Here is an 18,343-nt window from a genome sequence, read left to right on the forward strand (position 1 = left end):
TGAAGCTGTCTTCAACGAGGCAGGGTCCCCTGGGAGCGCCTGGAGTGTACACAGGAACTTGTAAAAGAATTGTTAACACCTGGCTTGAAGAACATATGAGCAAATGTTGTCTGGGCAACAAGGATAGACCAACGGTAGCAGCTTGTCCTCTAATTCATTTCCCCCATGCTATAATTTTATAGAGGTCCAATTGTCATTGTGCTAGGCTGTACAGAGAGGCCATAGGAATTCAAAAGCACAAAACAATTTTAGTGGAGAAGGAGGAAGATTGAAATTGGACAAGATGTAGGATTTAGTGCTAAATAAAACAAACAGTGCCAACTATTCCACACACAAGCTTTGTAACAGAAGTCAACATGACTCTGTGATCTTATGCAGCATTCTCATGATTTCGTGACCTGACTGTTGCATGGGTACATGTAACTATAAACAGCTTTGCTTGCTGAGCTTTAAACTACTGTCCGAGTCTTTGTCTCTGACATTAGGAGATGAAGCACAAGACATGGAAACATGCCTTAGACCATAACCTAGTGTATGTATAACCAAAAATCACCAAGGATACAAGTGCTGACCATGAAAGCCTGCCTTGTATAGTTGTATTACCATTGTGGTTGATATTTTTCTCATTATGTAACATTCTTGTCAAACTGGAGTAATTGTGTGCTAACAGAAAGACATGACTATTGTGTGGAAATAATCCAGTGTGGAGCAGGAATTAATCAGTGTGGAGAGGCATGAGGAATAAAAAAAAAAAGTCAGCAGAGGAAATACTGAAGGAAAAAACAATGGCCACAGAAAATAAGAATGAAAGACAGATGGACAAGGAAAGTTGGTGTAGTGCTTACAAAGGGACAGAGAATTTTGTTTCTGATGGACAGGAAGAAGACATGTGGCATATTCTGAGAGGGAAGTTAAGTGATAAGGGAAAGGCTTCATCACCTCTTGAATGCAGCAAGATTTTGGATTGGGTACAGGGAAACATTCACTGTAAGGACTCCTAAACAGACGTGCTGTGTGCAAGACTGGAAATTAAATTCAGATCTTTACATTTTGTGGCAGCTCAACTGACAATAGTTTGAGCCTGAAAGCATCAGCCTAATTAGGTTGCACAGTGTTTTAGAAGTTTGACTCATATTTGTGAGAAGCGGAATTCGGATCTTCACTCAGCATTGCAGATTTACGTTTTCCACAGTTCTCCTATCGATTAAGGGAAATGCTGGGATAGTTTCTGTGATGAGAATGTGACACATTTTCATTCTTATGTTAGTATTATTCTAACTAGTGCTTCATCTGTAATGCCAATGGGACATTAAACAAGAACCTTCCTCCATAGCTTCAGTTGGTGAATACCTCTCTTTTACTCTTCCAGGCTTTACAGAAGTTCACTCTTGGGGGGGGGGGGGGGGGGGAGGATTTGATGGGAAATGTCTATTGTGGAAGTTCGCTACAGCAACATTGAGTGAGGTGATGAAATGGTTAAGGCAGTGGATACATGTGTGGCAGGAGCAAGGTTCAAGGCAGGAGCAAGGTTCAAATCTAGATACAGTCTTCTACCGTTAAGTTTTAATTGGTTTCCCAAAATTGCTAAAGGCAAATGCCAAATTCCTTTCCCACCTTAGCCTATTCTTTTGCTATGGCAAACACTATGCTGTGAAATGAATCATTCGTTCTGGAAAAAATCTATTTGCTGTGTTCAAGACATTCTCATCCTATCCATTCTCCAAGGAGTATTGGTGCAACAAGATATATAGGAGGATGCACATTGAGTTTTGTATGTAGGGTATGAAGTGAACATTTATGTATCAAGGTTTGACTTTGCTGGCAAGGGCATTGGCCACAAAAGGCAATAGTTCTGGTTCAAGCCCCACACTAGGACATAGTTTTAATGTCTGGAAGTTTCAGGCTGTAAGAAGGTGTGTGCAGGCTTGTGTGGTGAGATTATGATGTGCTACATATAGTATCCAAGACCTCACATCGAAACTCATGATTACGCCATCATCTTCCACTTTCCAGTACAAGCACTATACACACCTATAGACTACATCCACAAGTCTGTCTCCAGTCACACTCATTCGTCATAGGCCAACATGGTTCATTTTGATTCATTCATAGACAGAGATTCCTTGCACTATTCCATAATGCAATGGCACTGCTGTATATACTCATATTAGTTTTTTAAGGAATTGTTTGGTTTCATTTTTCACTTATTGTTGACCTACTGGTGTACTGTAATGTGTGGGGCATTGACTTGCTAGATGACAGTCAGATTGAGTTGTATCTGAATTCTGTGTTCTTAACTCTTTGTTATGTCAGCCAGCATTGGAGAGTTGTTTTATGCAGTTTTGTCATTTTCATTTTGGCTCATGCTTTGTTGTTCCCCCATCTTTGTATCAGGAACACTACATACAAGGACTTAAATATGAAACACATGCACCAGTGTTTACATGATTCAGATTGGTGGCATACATGACATTCCCTCTTTTACATTATAACCCAATTTAGATTAGTTGACATCTGATGTTCAAGGTTGGCATGGCAATGTTGTCACAACTAGTTGTGTCTGCTGCCAGCCACCCTAGCACTCTGCTCTGCATGACAATAAAACATAATTTTAAAGTCTTTGTCTCCCACAGAAATTGTGTAAAACTTCTGAAAGTCATGTATGGCATACAGCTCTATAGTGTCTCAAAGCATGTCATAAATGTGTTCTTAATTTTAATTAGGGCTAGGGTTATGTTCTTGAAATAGTTGAATTTTTTGCATCTGGAAAAGTTTTGTGCTTGAGAACTGGAAGGCACAGTGCATTGTACAGTGGATGTAGCAGCACTGTGGTAGTCGATAATGCCAACCTCTCACCGGTGTACTGCTGGCTCTCGTTGTAAAATGGCAACCAGTTTAAGTAGGACTATATAGGTACCAGCTATGTTGTAGTATCCAGCCACACTTACTTACTTACTTTAGTACTTACTTACTTACTGGTCAGCACTACACTCCTTGTAGAACCTTGGCCTCCTTTGTTACCTGCCTCCATTTTCTCTGTCCATTGCTTTCCTTCTCCAGTTCCTGACTCATATTGCTAGGTCCCCCTCAATATTTTCAAGCTACCTTTTCCTAGGTCTTCCTCTTCTCATTTGCCCTTTGGGCTTTTCTTTCCTTGCTTGATTTTCACTGCATTATTCATCTGTCCAAAAAGTGTCTGTAGTTCTGTGTATGTCCTTATTCTATAGCTTCCTTCCACTCTCATTGCCACATGTATCTTTCTCAAAATCTTCGTTTCCCGTCTCCGTAACCACCTTTCCTCCTTTGTGGTCATCACCCATCCTACTGACTCATACATTACTATACATCTTAATGTAGTCAAATATATTTACATTTTTGTGTTCCTACTAATATTTCTGCACTTGAATATATTCTGCATGGTACAGTAACATTGGTTTCCACTTGCTATCTTTTCTAGATTTCTGCTGCTGTCCTGTTATCTTCTGTTATTATCAAACCTAGGTATTTAAACTTTTCCACTCTTTGGTACTCTTTCCCATTTATTTCTGTTGAAGTCTGTCCTCTATCCCCACCAGGACGTCCCATCGTCATATACTTTGTGTAACCTATATTCACTTCCAGTCTTTACCTCCACCCTGCTCCTTCCAATGCAGCATAATTGTCCTTCAAAGCCCTGATATCACATGCAATTAGTGCTACATCATCAGTGTATGCAACCACCTGGACCTGATGGTTAAATATTGTTCCCCCTGGGTTTGATGGTATTTGCCAAATTATCTTCGCTAGTGCTTAGTTAAAGAGTAGACCGGAGATCACATCTCCTTGTCTCAGCCCCTCCCTACGTGGAACTCTCCTGACAACTCTTGCTGTATTCTGACAGTGCAGACTGCTGCTTTCATTGTCATTCCAGTCAGTCTCACAAATTTTAGTGTGATTCTGAAATCCTGCATGCTTATGGAACCTTATTGCTGTTTAAAATCGATATACAACTGACACATTAGCTTGTTATATTCATAAAGTTGTCTAGCACTTGTCTCAATAAAAATATCTGGTTCATAGTGGACCTATTTTCCCTAAATCCAGCCTGATACTCCCTCAGTATCATTTTCACCTGGTATTCTAGCCGACTGCCTAAAATCTTACTAAACACCTTGTACATTGTGTCTTAAGAGAGTAATCCCATGGTAATCACTGCCCTGTCCCTTTTCATCTTTCTTATGTAATAAGCAGATTATTCTTATGCTCAAATCCTTAGGCATTTCTTCTGTATCCATATTTCGTTCATAAATTCATTAACAGCTGGCTTCATCTTCTTTCCCCAAAATTTGGATAATTTGACTTCTATGCCATTTTTTCCAGCTGCTTTATTATTCTTTAAGTTTTTAATTCGACTTCCTTCTCTTCCACTTCTAGTTCTAATTCCAAATTCAGTTCTTCCTCATCATTCAGGGTTTCATCTCTGTTCCCTCCCCCCTTTCCATCAAATAACTCGGCAAAATACTTTTCCATCTTCCCAAAGCTTTGCTTTTACCTTCAGTTAGGTTTCCATTTCTATTCTTATAGAAGACTACTCTTGGTTGAAATCCTCTCTTCATTCCTCTGAATCTTTCGTAGAACTTTTGTATCTCATTATTATTCCTTATTTTGTCCACCTGCTCTATCTTCTTTCTTTTATACTGCCTTTTCTTCACCCTACCTAACTTATCCGCAATTTTCCTCTTCTCTCTTTAGTATTCCTCCACTAGTCTTGTTTTGGGATTTCCAGCATGCTGTTTTCCTTTGCAATTCTTTGTCTTGCTCCATTTCTGTCTTGGATTACTAGTGAGCATTCCTTGTCGAAACATTTCACTATTCTTTGGTATTCTGTCCTCCCCAGTACTTCTTTTGTGGCTATACTGATAGCTGTTTTCATCACCAAAGACCTGTTTGACTTTATACCCTTCATTATATAATTTTTCTGCCAACATTGAGATAAGATGTTCCGTATTAAGTTTGTTTAGTAAGAAATGGTCTATTGGCATAGTTGATGACATTGTTTCATCAAATAAAATAGAAGCGGATGACATAGCATAGGCTATTTGGGCATGTTTGGCACATTTTGTGATTTTCTCAGCTCCCTCCTCCAGTTGTGCTTAAAATACTAGCATGCAATTGGACCCAAAGTGTTTTTTGACGTAGTTCACATACTTTTCAAGGATGGGGGAAAACACTTAATCAGTATTTCCACCCAAATTGATGTAAGAGGAACCTCCCATCAAGAATGGTGTTGCATATGATTTTAACACTGACTGGACCGAAAAGTTTAAATAGGTCTGATTTTCTTGTCTTGTGCATTATTCTGTCATCATCAAAAAGAGTTTAAGGATATGGGGCTAGCTCAGAGATGAAGTATGACTCAAGCTGTTGTGGTGACTTCATATGCAAAGGGATTCGAAGAAAATTTTATCAGAACTGACAGGCACTTGATCACCATCCATTTTGACTCGCACTTCTTAGATTGTAGGGGCCACTACTCAGTTCTTCCACAGGAACTGCACTTTCTTACAGCTGTTTTTCTCTTGAATATTTTCCGTACCTCTTTTTCCCTTTTGTTAATACTTCTTGTATGATTACCACAAACACAACTAATTAATGCAAAACACTATAAATTACGTACTTGAATAATTAAATTAAGAAATAGAGCCAACTACCTAGATAGGTAGGTAAATAGGTACCTCACTAAATTGCCCTTAAATTTGAATATTTCAATAAATGTGGATGATTTGGCCTTCAGAAGTAATTTGACTTTACAAAAATGTCTTAGCAGGAATTTAGTGCTACAGATGCTTCCGCATTTTTATTTGTATCTTTGCAAAGGCGTGAGTGTATTTTGAAATTTAGAAGCTTTTATACAGAAGTGATGCTCAACAACTTTCATCCTTGACACTTTTTATTTAGAGTGATCAATTTTGGGTTACAGGTGTTGGAACATTGGAACATGAGTATAACACTCTTTTCAATCAAGTTGGTAAAAATTAACAATCTTTGAGGATGAATTGCGGCTAAATGGCTGAACCGAACCCAAATTTTAAGTAGGTCATTCTATGTGAAATTTTACGCTCTTTCATTTTGATGTATTGAGAATTATCTGTAGGATGTATTGTTTTTGTGTTATAAGTGAAAAAGTGAAAAAAGTTGGACCTCAAATGTTTAGCACAAGCCAGAAACATCCCAAACTCGTTTAAGTGTTATTTGGGGTGTCTAACATCGATTGACTTTATTTCCAGCTTGTGCATATTTATTGATCAGCGTGCTCTTTTTTCAGGTTAATTTTCCAGGACTACAAAGAATATAAATCTGTCCTTTAGTATAATTCTGGGTTCTGTATTCAAACAAGAAATAAGTTTCTGCTCATCAGGCTCAGTTTTTTTGGCACTTTACCTTCTGCCAAAGTTGTTGGTAACACTTCTTGGTTATAGTGATTTCACTTGATTTAATGACTCTGCATTTGTAAATGTTGGATAGCAATCATATTATTTACAAGGGATTCTCAAACATGACTGTTAATTCTGAAATCCATCTCTAGGAAATGAGGAGGTTTAACAACATTTCTGATTAGTCACGCTCAAATGCTTTGTACCTGTGAATATAGTGTAACTCCTTTTTTTTTTGTATGGCAGGAGAGTTACACTTTCAAAGGAAATTTAATCCTCCTGTAAAGAACCACACACACTTGTTTTGGGTATAAGGTTGGCGATCAGGAGAACAAATGGTTTCCACAAATATGTTGTTTCACATGTGTTACCTTACTGACAAGTTGGGTAAAAGGATCATGTCTCCTATTCTTTACTTTTTCCATGATTTGGAGAGAACCAATTGATGACACCCAGGTCTCACAAAGACAGTTGGATTCACCTAAAAAACAAACAAAAATTATGCAATATACTTATTCCCCATCCATTATAAGCCCCATTTGTGACAGTGAATAATTACAGTACCAGTGACTCTTGAGATGTGGCAACAAATCAAGTACCGAACATGTAGAAGACAGAGAAGTATGTATGCTTGCTAGTATTTCAAAACTCCAGGTGTGGTGAGAAAACAGATAATTACAAATGAACTACTAGCTGTACACAAGAATTATTTTCGTTAACTGCACTTGAAATAAAGGCAGAAAGAAGGTTAGATTCATTTATATGGGAGACGTTCTCAGCCTCAGATCAGAAACAGTAGTGGCAACTGTTGTGACTCGCCAATCTTTCAAAGTGCCGCCGCACAGTTGCGCACGTCCTCTACATGCGGCGCTGTCTGCCAGCCATGAAGCAGCAGCGCCACCTAAGCAGCCAGCCAGCCAGCGGCCGCTAGACTCGGACTCAGTGATGATTTGACTGTTAAAGCGACACACGTCTTACTCTGTTTACTTGATCTGTGACTTTCATATATTGTGTCGTCCTTGAAATATATTTGTTCAACTTGAAGTTATAACAATTGGCGACAAGGTAGTGAATTCTTCTTTTTCATCGTTGACCCATGTATTTCCATGGCTACTTTAGAGCAACTCTTGCAAGGTCTCGTAGAACAGCATGCGCTTCTCACAAATGCGATTCGTGATTTCGTCGCGGCATCAAATGCGGGGCGTGTCTCGTCATCATCTCTAGCTCCTTTTCCTCCTTACAACGAGAAGGCAGAAGACTGGTCTGATTACGAAAAACGTCTTCGACAGCACTTCTCGGCATTTCATGTCGCTGTTGACCAAACATGTAAGTCTCTGTTCCTTTCCTGGATTTCACCTCAAATGTATCGGTTGTTGTCGCAATTGGCTCCTTTGAAAGATTCCGTGTCTTTAACCTTTGCTGAAATGTGCTCACTTCTGTCCGACTATTTTCAAAAGCATACGCACGTGGTAGCCTCTCTTGTTACCTTTTATCGTTGTCAAAAACAACAGAATCGATCCTATCGCACTTGGGCTGCTGAACTTCACAGCCTCAGTAGAAAGTGTCAATTTGTTACTGAAGTTCACAAAGAATCCTACGCCAATTCCATGGTACGGGATGCTATTACCCAGTCGGCGCCCGACAAAGAAGTTAGGCAACGTGCCCTTCAGTTGGCAAATCCGACTCTAGATGAAGTCTTATCCATCGCTCAGTCTTTCGAAATTTCTCGCACCACTGGAGCGCAAATAGAGGCATGGGGTGACGTTGGGGAAATACAAACTCTGTGCGATGTTGACGAAGCGTGTGGAGTGTCCCCGGCGGCCAACGTGGCTGCAGTACGCTCCCAAGCGCATCTTCGGCCTAACCGTAAACAAACCTCTAAGAAACTGCAGCAAAACCCACGGCTACTTCCTTCATGTCCGCGGTGTTTTATGAAACATTCACGAGAGGATTGTCCACAACTTTGGGCCGTGTGTCACAAAAAAAAAAAAAAAAAAAAAAAAACGGTCATGTGTTATCCGTTTGCAAATCCGACCACATACATGGTGTTCAGGAACATGACGCTGATTCTGATTCTGTGTTGTCTGCCAATTGTACTTTTTCCATTTCAGGGAAGTTATTCCTCACTGTCCAAATCCTTGGTCAAGATGTTCTCATGCAGGTGGATACTGGTTCTGCTGCCGCTATCATCAATTCTCAGATGTATCTTCAGTTGGGTTCTCCAATCCTGTCACCTGTCATTAGGCAATTACGGACTTAACAATAAACAGAAAATTTCTCTCTTGGGACAATTTGATGCTGAGGTATCTTACAAATCTGTCATTCACACTGTCACCATATTTGTGGTCGACCATAGTAATGCGGAGAATCTTTTTGGTTTCAATGCCTTTCGCATTTTTGGGTTCTCCATAGATGACTCGGTCAATATCGTCTCTAATGCTATTCCTTATGCTCAATTGGATTTTTTCTGGCTCGGCTCATTCCTGTGGCCCTCCGTGATCAGGTCAAACGCAAACAGGAGATGGATCGTCTCACTACTTCAGGGGTCTTGCTTCCTGTCACTTCCAATGATTGGTCCTCTCTTGTCATTGTCGTTGCTAAGCCAAATGGTGATATTCGTCTCTAAGGCGATTTCAAAGCCACTGTAAATGCTCAATGCCTTACCGACACTTACCCTATGCCTCGACCTGAAGAATTGTTCACTAAACTTGCTGGAGGCCAGTATTTTTCTAAACTTGACCTGCAGAAGCTTATCATCAACTTCCTCTCGACACTGCTTCTCGGCAGTTTCTGGTCCTTAACACGCCTTTCGGCCTCTATCAATACCAACGATTGCCATTCGGGGTTGCCAGCACCCCTGCTGTCTTTCAGCGATTCTTGGAACAATTATTGCTCGCTGTCCCTAGGTGTATAAATTACATGGATGACATTGTTGTCACTGGGTCCACCACTGAAGAACATCTTCAGAATCTCCCCACACTTTTTCATCTCTTACAGACTGCCGGTCTTAAGTGTAATCTTCAGAAATCAAATTTTTTTTTCAGGCATCTATCACGTACTTGGGGGGGGGGGGGGGGGTTTCAACTCTCTTGGGATGGTATTCGTCTGCTTCAGCAAACTGACACTGCGATCGATGCCCTTCCTCACCCTACATCTGTTAAGGAACTGCAGGCCTTCTTGGGTAAAATAGCATACTATCACAGGTTTTTACCATCTGCTGCTTCGGTGGCTCAGCCGTTGCATCACCTGTTGCATAAAAACGTGCCTTTTCACTGGTCCGCGTCATGCGATGCGGCTTTCCAGAAATTGAAGACTATGCTGAAACAGGCCCTGTGCCTGGCTACTTATCGACCTGGCCAACATCTTGTTCTTGCGACAGACGCCTCTCAATACGGGGTCGGTGCAGTCCTTGCGCACCGTTTTTCTGACGGTTCGGAACAACCCATTGCTTATGCCTCCAAAACACTCACGGATCCCCAACAAAAGTATTCTCAAATTGAGAAAGGCTTTGGCCATTATTTATGCTCTTCATAATTTGGTGTTCTTCTCTATGGCTCACAATTTCATTTTGTTACGGATCACAAACCACTTGTTTCCTTGTTTCATCCATCCATGTCACTTCCCGACAAGGCTGCACACCGCCTCTAGCGTTGGGCTCTTTACTTGTCTCGTTTAAATTATGAGATTCATTTCCGGCCAACGGCTCAACATGCAAATGCTGATGCACTGTTTCGCCTTCCCATGGGTCCTGATCTGGCATTCGATAGGGACGAACTTTTGTGTTCCCACCTGGATGTTGCTCAGCAGTGGGTTGTGGACAGGTTCCCCATCACCGGGGACCGGCTGGCGGCTGCTACAGGTTCTGACCCTACCCTTTCCCGGGCTTTACGCTGTATTCAGAAGGGTTGGCCAGCTCGTCCGTCCGCTAAGACTTCTGATCCGTTGCGGAACTACTACGTTTTGCGTTACTGCCTCACGGCTAGGGATGGTGTTCTCCTCCTTTCCAGCGAAATTGCTCCGCCGCGTGTTGTGGTACCTGCGTCTTTGCGTGCTTCGGTCTTGCGCCTCCTTCACCAAGGACACTGGGGTGTGTCTCGCACAAAATCTCTGGCGCACTGTCATGTGTACTGGCCCGGCATCGACTCTGAAATTGCACACATGGCGCTGCCTGCGGCCCTTGTGCGTCACAGGCCGCCGCCCCGAAGTCATCTTTGTCACCGTGGCCATCGCCTGAGAAGCCCTGGGAGCGTATTCATGCTGACTTTGCGGGACCCTTTTTAGGTACTTATTGGCTTCTAGTTACTGACGCCTACTCTAACTTTCCTTTCATTGTCCGTTGCACGTCGCCTACCACCGCGGCAACCTCCAATGCTCTAGCTCGCATTTGTTCTTTGGAAGGCCTTCCCTCTACTCTTGTTACTGATAATGGTCTGCAATTTGCCTCTTCCAATTTTGCAGATTTTTGTGCCCGTCACGGCGTTATGCATGTCACGGCCCCTCCGTTCCATCCACAGTCAAACGGTGAGGCTGAACAACTGGTCCGCACGTTTAAGGTGCAGATGAGGAAACTCCTGATTACTTCTGCTGCTGATGATGCTCTTCCCCAATTTCTGGCTTCTTACCGTTTCACCTCCATGGGCAACCACAGCCCGGCTGAGCTCTTACATGGCCGACAGCCCCGCACGCTACTTCATCTTCTGTGGCCTTCCACCTGACGGCCGTGGGTGCCTTCGCTTGGCCGGTTCACCGCCGACGACCTTGTATGGGTACGGGGATATGGTAGGCAGTCAATATGGAGTCCTGGCTGCATCTTACGACACCATGGCCGACGCCTGTATGAAATCCAGACAGACACGTGTGTTGCAGTGCGTCATTCGGACCAGCTTCGGCCTCGTGTGCTGGCAACGCCTGTTCCGGATGCCGCTACACCACCTTCAGCTCTACCTGACGCTCAGGATCCTGGAATCTCTCATTACTCACAATGCGGTCCTCTCACCGTCATATCGGGGCCAGCACAAGAAATGACACAGAAGACGTGCCCATGCAGGAACCAGATGACCATCATCTGTCGGAGCAACTTGACCAGCCTCCTCCTCCTATGGATACGGACCTATCGCCCATGTCTCCTGTTATAACAACCAGACTTGCTGCAACGGGCAGATTGGTGCATGGGGCCCCAGCAGATTTGACCCCTACGTCTCCTGTCATCTCGACCCGTTATCATCGGGGACACTTCCGTCCGTACGGGAAGCCGCCTCCTCGAGACTTTACGGCCAGTCAAATACCACCTATGGATGTTAGCAATCTACAGGCCACCTCCATCAAGACCTGTGCAAAAACTTCAAAGGGGGGAAAAGTGTTGTGACTCGCTGATCTTTCAAAGTGCCGCCACGCAGTTACGCGTGTCCTCTACATGCGGCGCTGTCTGCCAGCCATGCAGCAGCAGCGCCACCTAAGCGGCCAGCCAGCCAGCGGCCACTAGACTCAGACTCAGTGATGATTTGACTGTTAAAGTGACACACGTCTTACTCTGTTTACTTGATCTGGGACTTTCATGTATTGCGTCATCTTTGAAATATATTTGTTCAACTTGAAGTTATAACAGCAACTTAAAAAGTTCATCAGTTAATGCTATGAGAGATAAATTCAGGAAGATAGCAATGCTAAATATGTATGTTCCCACATAGGTTTATCTAGATGACGAATAATTTTATGTTTACATCAGAATGACCTGCAATTATTTTACTTTAACTCAAAATCTTATTAAAAGCATCATAAACACTACACAAATTATAGTGAGTTGATGTTCTTTGTTGTTGTGGTCTTAGTCCAGAGACTGGTTTGATGCAGCTCTCCATGCTACTCTATCCTGTGCAAGCTTCTTCATCTCCCAGTACCTACTGCAACATACATCCTTCTGAATCTGTTTAGTGTATTCATTTCTTGGTCTCCCTCTATGATTTTTAACCTTCATGCTGCCCTCCCAATACTAAATTGGTGATCCCTTGATGCCTCAGAACATGTCCTACCAACCGATCCCTTCTTCTAGTTAAACTGTGCTACAAACTCCTCTTCTCCCCAATTCTTTTCAGTACCTCCTCATTAGTTATGTGATCTACCCATCTAATCTTCAGCATTCTTCTGTAGTACCACATTTCGAAAGCTTCTATTCTCTTCTTGTCCAAACTATTTATCGTCCATGTTTCACTTCCATACATGGCTACACTCCATACAAATACTTTCAGAAACGACTTCCTGACACTTAAATCTATATTCGATGTTAACAAATTTCTCTTCTTCAGAAACACTTTCCTTGCTATTGTCAGTCTACATTTTATATCCTCTCTACTTCGACCATCGTCAGTTATTTTGCTCCCCAAATAGCAAAGCTCCTTTACTACTTTAAGTGTCTCATTTCCTAATCTAATTCCCTCAGCATCACCCAACTTAATTCGACTACATTCCATTACCCTTGTTTTGCTTTTGTTGATGTTCATCTTATACCCTCCTTTCAAGACACTGTTCATTCCGTTCAACTGCTCTTCCAAGCCCTTTGCTGTCTCTGACAGAATTACAATGTCATCGGTGAACCTCGAAGTTTTTATGTCTTCTCCATGGATTTTAATAACTGCTCCGAATTTTTCTTTTGTTTCCTTTACTGCTTGCTCAATATACAGATTGAATAACATCGGGGAGAGGCTACAACCCTGTCTCACTCCCTTCCCAACCACTGCTTCCGTTTCATGTCCCTCGACTCTTATAACTGCCATCTGGTTTCTGTACAAATTGTAAACAGCCTTTCGTTCCTTGTATTTTACCCCTGCCACCTTCAGAATTTGAAAGAGAGTATTCCAGTTAACGTTGTCAAAAGCTTTCTCTAAGTCTACAAATGCTAGAAATGTAGGTTTGCCTTTCCTTTATCTATTTTCTAAGATAAGTCGTAGGGTCAGTATTGTCTCACGTGTTCCAATATTTCTACAGAATCCAAACTGATCTTCCCCGAGGTCGGCTTCTACCAGTTTTTCCATTCATCTGTAAAGAATTCGCGTTAGTATTTCGCAGCCGTGACTTGATAAACTGATAGTTCGGTAATTTTCACATTTGTCAACACATGCTTTCTTTGGGATTGAAATTATTACATTCTTCTTGAAGTCTGAGGGTATTTCGCCTGTCTCACACATCTTGCTCACCAGATGGTAGAGTTTCGTCAGGACTCGCTCTCCCAAGGCTGTCAGTAGTTCTAATGGAATGTTGTCTAGTCCCAGGGCCTTGTTTCAACTTGGGTCTTTCAGTGCTCTGTCAAACTCTTCACACAGTATCATATCTCCTATTTCATCTTCATCTACATCCTCTTCCATTTCAGTAATATTGTCCTCAAGCACATTGCCCTTGTATAGACCCTCTATATACTCCTTCCACCTTTCTGCTTTCTGTTCTTTGCTTAGAACTGGGTTTCCATCAGAGCTCTTGATATTCATACAAGTGGTTCTCTTTTCTCCAAAGGTCTCTTTAATTTTCCTGTAGGCAGTATCTATCTTACCCATAGTGATATGCACCTCTACATCCTTACATTTGTCCTCTAGCCATCCCTACTTAGCCATTCTGCACTTCCTGTCAATCTCAATTTTGAGACGTTTGTATTCCTTTTTGCCTGCTTCATTTACTGCATTTTTATATTTTCTCCTTTCATCAATGAAATTCAATATTTCTTCTGTTACCCAAGGATTTCTATTCGCACTTGTCTTTTTACCTATTTGATCCTCTGCTGCCTTCACTATTTCATCTCTCAAAGCTACCCATTCTTCTTCTACTATATTTCTTTCCCCCATTCTTGTCAATCGTTCCCTAATGCTCTCCCTGAAACTCTCTACAACCTCTGGTTCTTTCAGTTTATCCAGGTCCCATCGCCTTAAATTCCTACCTTTTTGCAGTTTCTTCAGTTTTAATGTACAGTTCATAACCAATAGATTGTGGTCAGAGTCCACATCTGCCCCTGGAAATGTCTTACAATTTAAAACCTGGTTCCTGAATCTCTGTCTTACCATTATATAATCTATCTGGGACCTTCCAGTACCTCCAGGCTTCTTCCATGTATACAACCTTCTTTTGTGATTCTTGAACCAAGTGTTAGCTATGATTAAGTTATGCTCTGTGCAAAATTCTAATAGGCAATTTCCTCTTTCATTTCTTACCCCCAATCCATATTGACCTACTACGTTTCCTTCTCTCCCTTTTCCTACTATCGAATTCCAGTCACCCATGACTATTAAATTTTCGTCTCCCTTCACTATCTGCATAATTTCTTTTATCTCATCATACATTTCACCAATTTCTTTGTCACCTGCAGAGCTAGTTGGCATATAAACTTGTACTACTGTAGTAGGTGTGGGCTTCGTGTCTATTTTGGCCACAATAATGCATTTACTATGCTGTTTGTAGTAGCTTACCCACACTCCTATTTTTTTTATTCATTATTAAACCTACTCCTGCATTACCCCTATTTGATTTTGTATTTATAACCCTGTATTCACCTGACCAAAAGTCTTGTTCCTCCTGCCACCGAACTTCACTAATTCCCACTATATCTAACTTTAACCTATCCATTTCCCTTTCTAAATTTTCTAACCTACCTGCCCGATTAAGGGATCTGACATTCCACGCTCCGATCTGTAGGACACCAGTCTTCTTTCTCCTGATAACGACGTCCTCTTGAGTAGTCCCCGCCCGGAGGTCCGAAGGGGGGACTATTTTACCTCCGAAATATTTTACCCAAGAGGACACCATCATCATTTAACCATATAGTAAAGCTGCATGCCCTCGGGAAAAATTACGGCTGTAGTTTTCCCTTGTTTTCAACCGTTCGCAGTACCAGCATAGCAAGGCCGTTTTGGTTAGTGTTACAAGGCTGGAACAGTCAATCATCCAGACTGTTGCCCCTGCAAGTACTGAAAAGGCTGCTGCCCCTCTTCAGGAACCACACATTTGTCTGGCCTCTCAACAGATACCCCTCCGTTGTGGTTGCACCTACGGTACAGCTATTTGTATCGCTTAGGGACACAAGTCTCCCCACCAAAGCCAAGATCCATGGTTCATTGGGGGAGGGATGGGGGGGGGGGGGGGTAGTTGATAGCCTCAGAAAAAAGCCACTTGCATTGCTAAAATACTTTTTTTATATTGTAATTTGTTTCAGATACAACACAGAACTTACGCAGATTGTTGATGAACTTTCAAAAGGTTTTATGGAAGAATATCGTGAACAAAAAAAAATGAAACTGCACAGTGTACATGTATCTGCGTCTGATGCTGCAGCCAGTAAAGTTAAAGGTAAGAGGTGGCTTATGGAGTGACTGTATCCGTTTTGTATGGGAAGAAATGAAACATCGATAAAGGAGTATTTTTATATGAACCCCCCACTAAGTGCCACATTTTGTCCAATTTTCAAGAAATGGTTTTTTTTTTTTTTTTTTTTTTTTTTTTGCAATTTGATTTAAAATGCCTGTTAGAAACTTCTAGTGGGCACTGAGCAGATGACATTTTAAATCAAGACCCATGCACAAAAATGTTCTTTCTTTCTGCTGCCGTTGAAGCACATGTAGACAGAGCTGAATTTTTGTTTGTCAGTCATAAAACATAGTAATTTATGGGATGAAGAGGCAGTTTATGAAGAAGCCATTACCATTTCTGCAGTTTTGCTTCTAATGATTGGGCTAAATCTCTACAGACAACCATAGTAAATGACCAGTTTTATTAAAATCTCTGCCACAGAAATACTCCCCAAGTTTCTAAGCATTCTTATAAGCTGTAACTGCAAAAATGGTGCAACAAAACAAAATGTAATTTTTTTCTAGATGGTGTATACATGTTGTATTAAAACTAGTGGACAACAGGTGGAGAGTGACGTCTTCATGCGAGGATAAGAAAACAATATTGTATCTGCATAAGTCCAGAAGTGCTGTTTCAAAAAGTGATGTTGTTCATATCATTAGCGTCTTGTTGAGGGGTATATTTTATGCACAGTGTCGTGTTGGTATGTTAAATTATCCTTTATTACATTGTGTGAGCGGTTGACAAAAGCGTCACACAAAAACTATTTAAATTTCTCAGTTTACACATAAATACACCCTTCAGTTACCTACTAAAGAGAGATCTGAACCTGCTCAAACATGAAATAGTGCATGCTGCCTCAGCTTCTACGACTTGTGCCAGAAGAGATGATCATGATTTCCATGTGGTGTGTGAACCACTGCCTTTCAAAAACAGCTACAAGCTGTATTAGCGGTGAGCTGCTGCCCTAGGCTGCAATGACATTATGGCACCTGCAGTGAAAGCTGTGGCACCTCTAATGCCTTTGGAATCGCTTTAACTCCTGGTATCTCTGTGCTTTCCAGCGCATACAACCAGACTGGTTCATTATCACTCGAGGTGTGATTATAGGACAGTGGTGGGTTTGAGTATTGCTGTGCATGAAAGGCAAATTTGGTTACTGTCTGCTGTAATATTATGTGTATGTAGGTCAACTAGTTGGCCGCTTAGAATTGGTACAAGGTAAGGTGAATTTGTTTACGAAGCTGTGCAGCCCCAGGTCTGATAGCATAACGCAGCCGGATAGGCTGCCATAACTGCTCCAGGTGAGCCATGTGCATTAGTGAAGGACTGGATGTGGGGGAAATCTCTATGCTGGAAATTTGGATGGCTGTTACTCACATGGGCTTTGTGCAGGAGATGCTCCAAGAAATGGTAGTGTAAGACAATCTTAAAGACGGCTGAGATACAGCTCTTTGTGATTTGACAATAACTCACATCAAATATTAATGCAAATCTGAATACATTTGCAATCTCAGAAACGTTAGGCATGTCCAGTGACACAACACAATATCTTTAAAACTACTGAAGTTAATATCTCACAATAAATAAACATTGTCAAAGTTTGAGTCTTGGTTCGCCACACAGCTTTAATCTTCCAGGAAGTTTCATACGAGTGCACACTCTGCTGCAGAGTGAAAATCTCATTCTGGAAACTGTTTACTATTTTGCCAGTAACTGACTTAACAATTTTTAATTGCTTCAGGTGATTTCAACAGACTGTTATCCTCGGTGATAGTGCGTCACTATAGCTATCATCTCTGAAAGCTATGTATCTCTATCCATTTTATTTTTTGATTAAGTGTATCTTTTATATCTTTTTCATCACACAAATGTTTGTCAGAATATCGTGTTCTCCACATTTACACAGCAAATGAACACAGCATGAATACCTCATATTTTGTCATACTTTTGTACTTATTTAAAGAACTGTTTACTATGAAACTTCCAGGCAGATTAAAACTGTGTGCTGGACCGAGACTCGGGACCTTTGCCTTTTGATCTGCCAGGAAGTTTCATACAAAGTGCACACACTACTGCAGAGTGAAAATCTCATTCTGGAAACTGTTTACTATTTTGCCAGTAACTTTATTGAAATATTGATTGCAAGTGTTATTAAAAAATTGTGCTAATTTAAATGTGGTCAATGGCATGTGTTAGCAGACGCTACCATTAAAAAGTGCCAAAAGATGCCTGTGTCAAGAAGGCATAAATAATTGTTTAAATAATACAGGGCTATTACAAATGATTGAAGCGATTTCATAAATTCACTGTAGCTCCATTCATTGACATATGGTCACGACACACTACAGATACGTGGAAAAACTCATAAAGTTTTGTTCGGCTGAAGCCGCACTTCTGGTTTCTGCCGCCAGAGCGCTCGAGAGCGCAGTGAGACAAAATGGCGACAGGAGCCGAGAAAGCGTATGTCGTGCTTGAAATGCACTCACATCACTCAGTCATAACAGTGCAACGACACTTCAGGACGAAGTTCAACAAAGATCCACCAACTGCTAACCCCATTCGGCGATGGTATGTGCAGTTTAAAGCTTCTGGATGCCTCTGTA

At 41.5% G+C, this 18,343-nt stretch overlaps 1 protein-coding gene across 2 annotated transcripts in view; it reads left to right on the plus strand.

Annotated features, from left to right (window-relative positions):
- The window catches only part of LOC126470282 (uncharacterized), a 137,326-nt gene that overhangs the window by 34,236 nt on the left and 84,747 nt on the right, over nt 1-18,343 (plus strand). For both annotated transcript variants that reach the window (XM_050098032.1, XM_050098033.1), the window contains one exon: nt 15,604-15,737. In XM_050098032.1, coding sequence (XP_049953989.1) covers nt 15,604-15,737 — 134 coding nt within the window. The remainder of the gene's footprint in view (nt 1-15,603; nt 15,738-18,343) is intronic.

The sequence above is a fragment of the Schistocerca serialis genome, chromosome 3 (assembly GCF_023864345.2).
Source record: "Schistocerca serialis cubense isolate TAMUIC-IGC-003099 chromosome 3, iqSchSeri2.2, whole genome shotgun sequence".
Lineage (NCBI taxonomy): Eukaryota > Metazoa > Arthropoda > Insecta > Orthoptera > Acrididae > Schistocerca > Schistocerca serialis.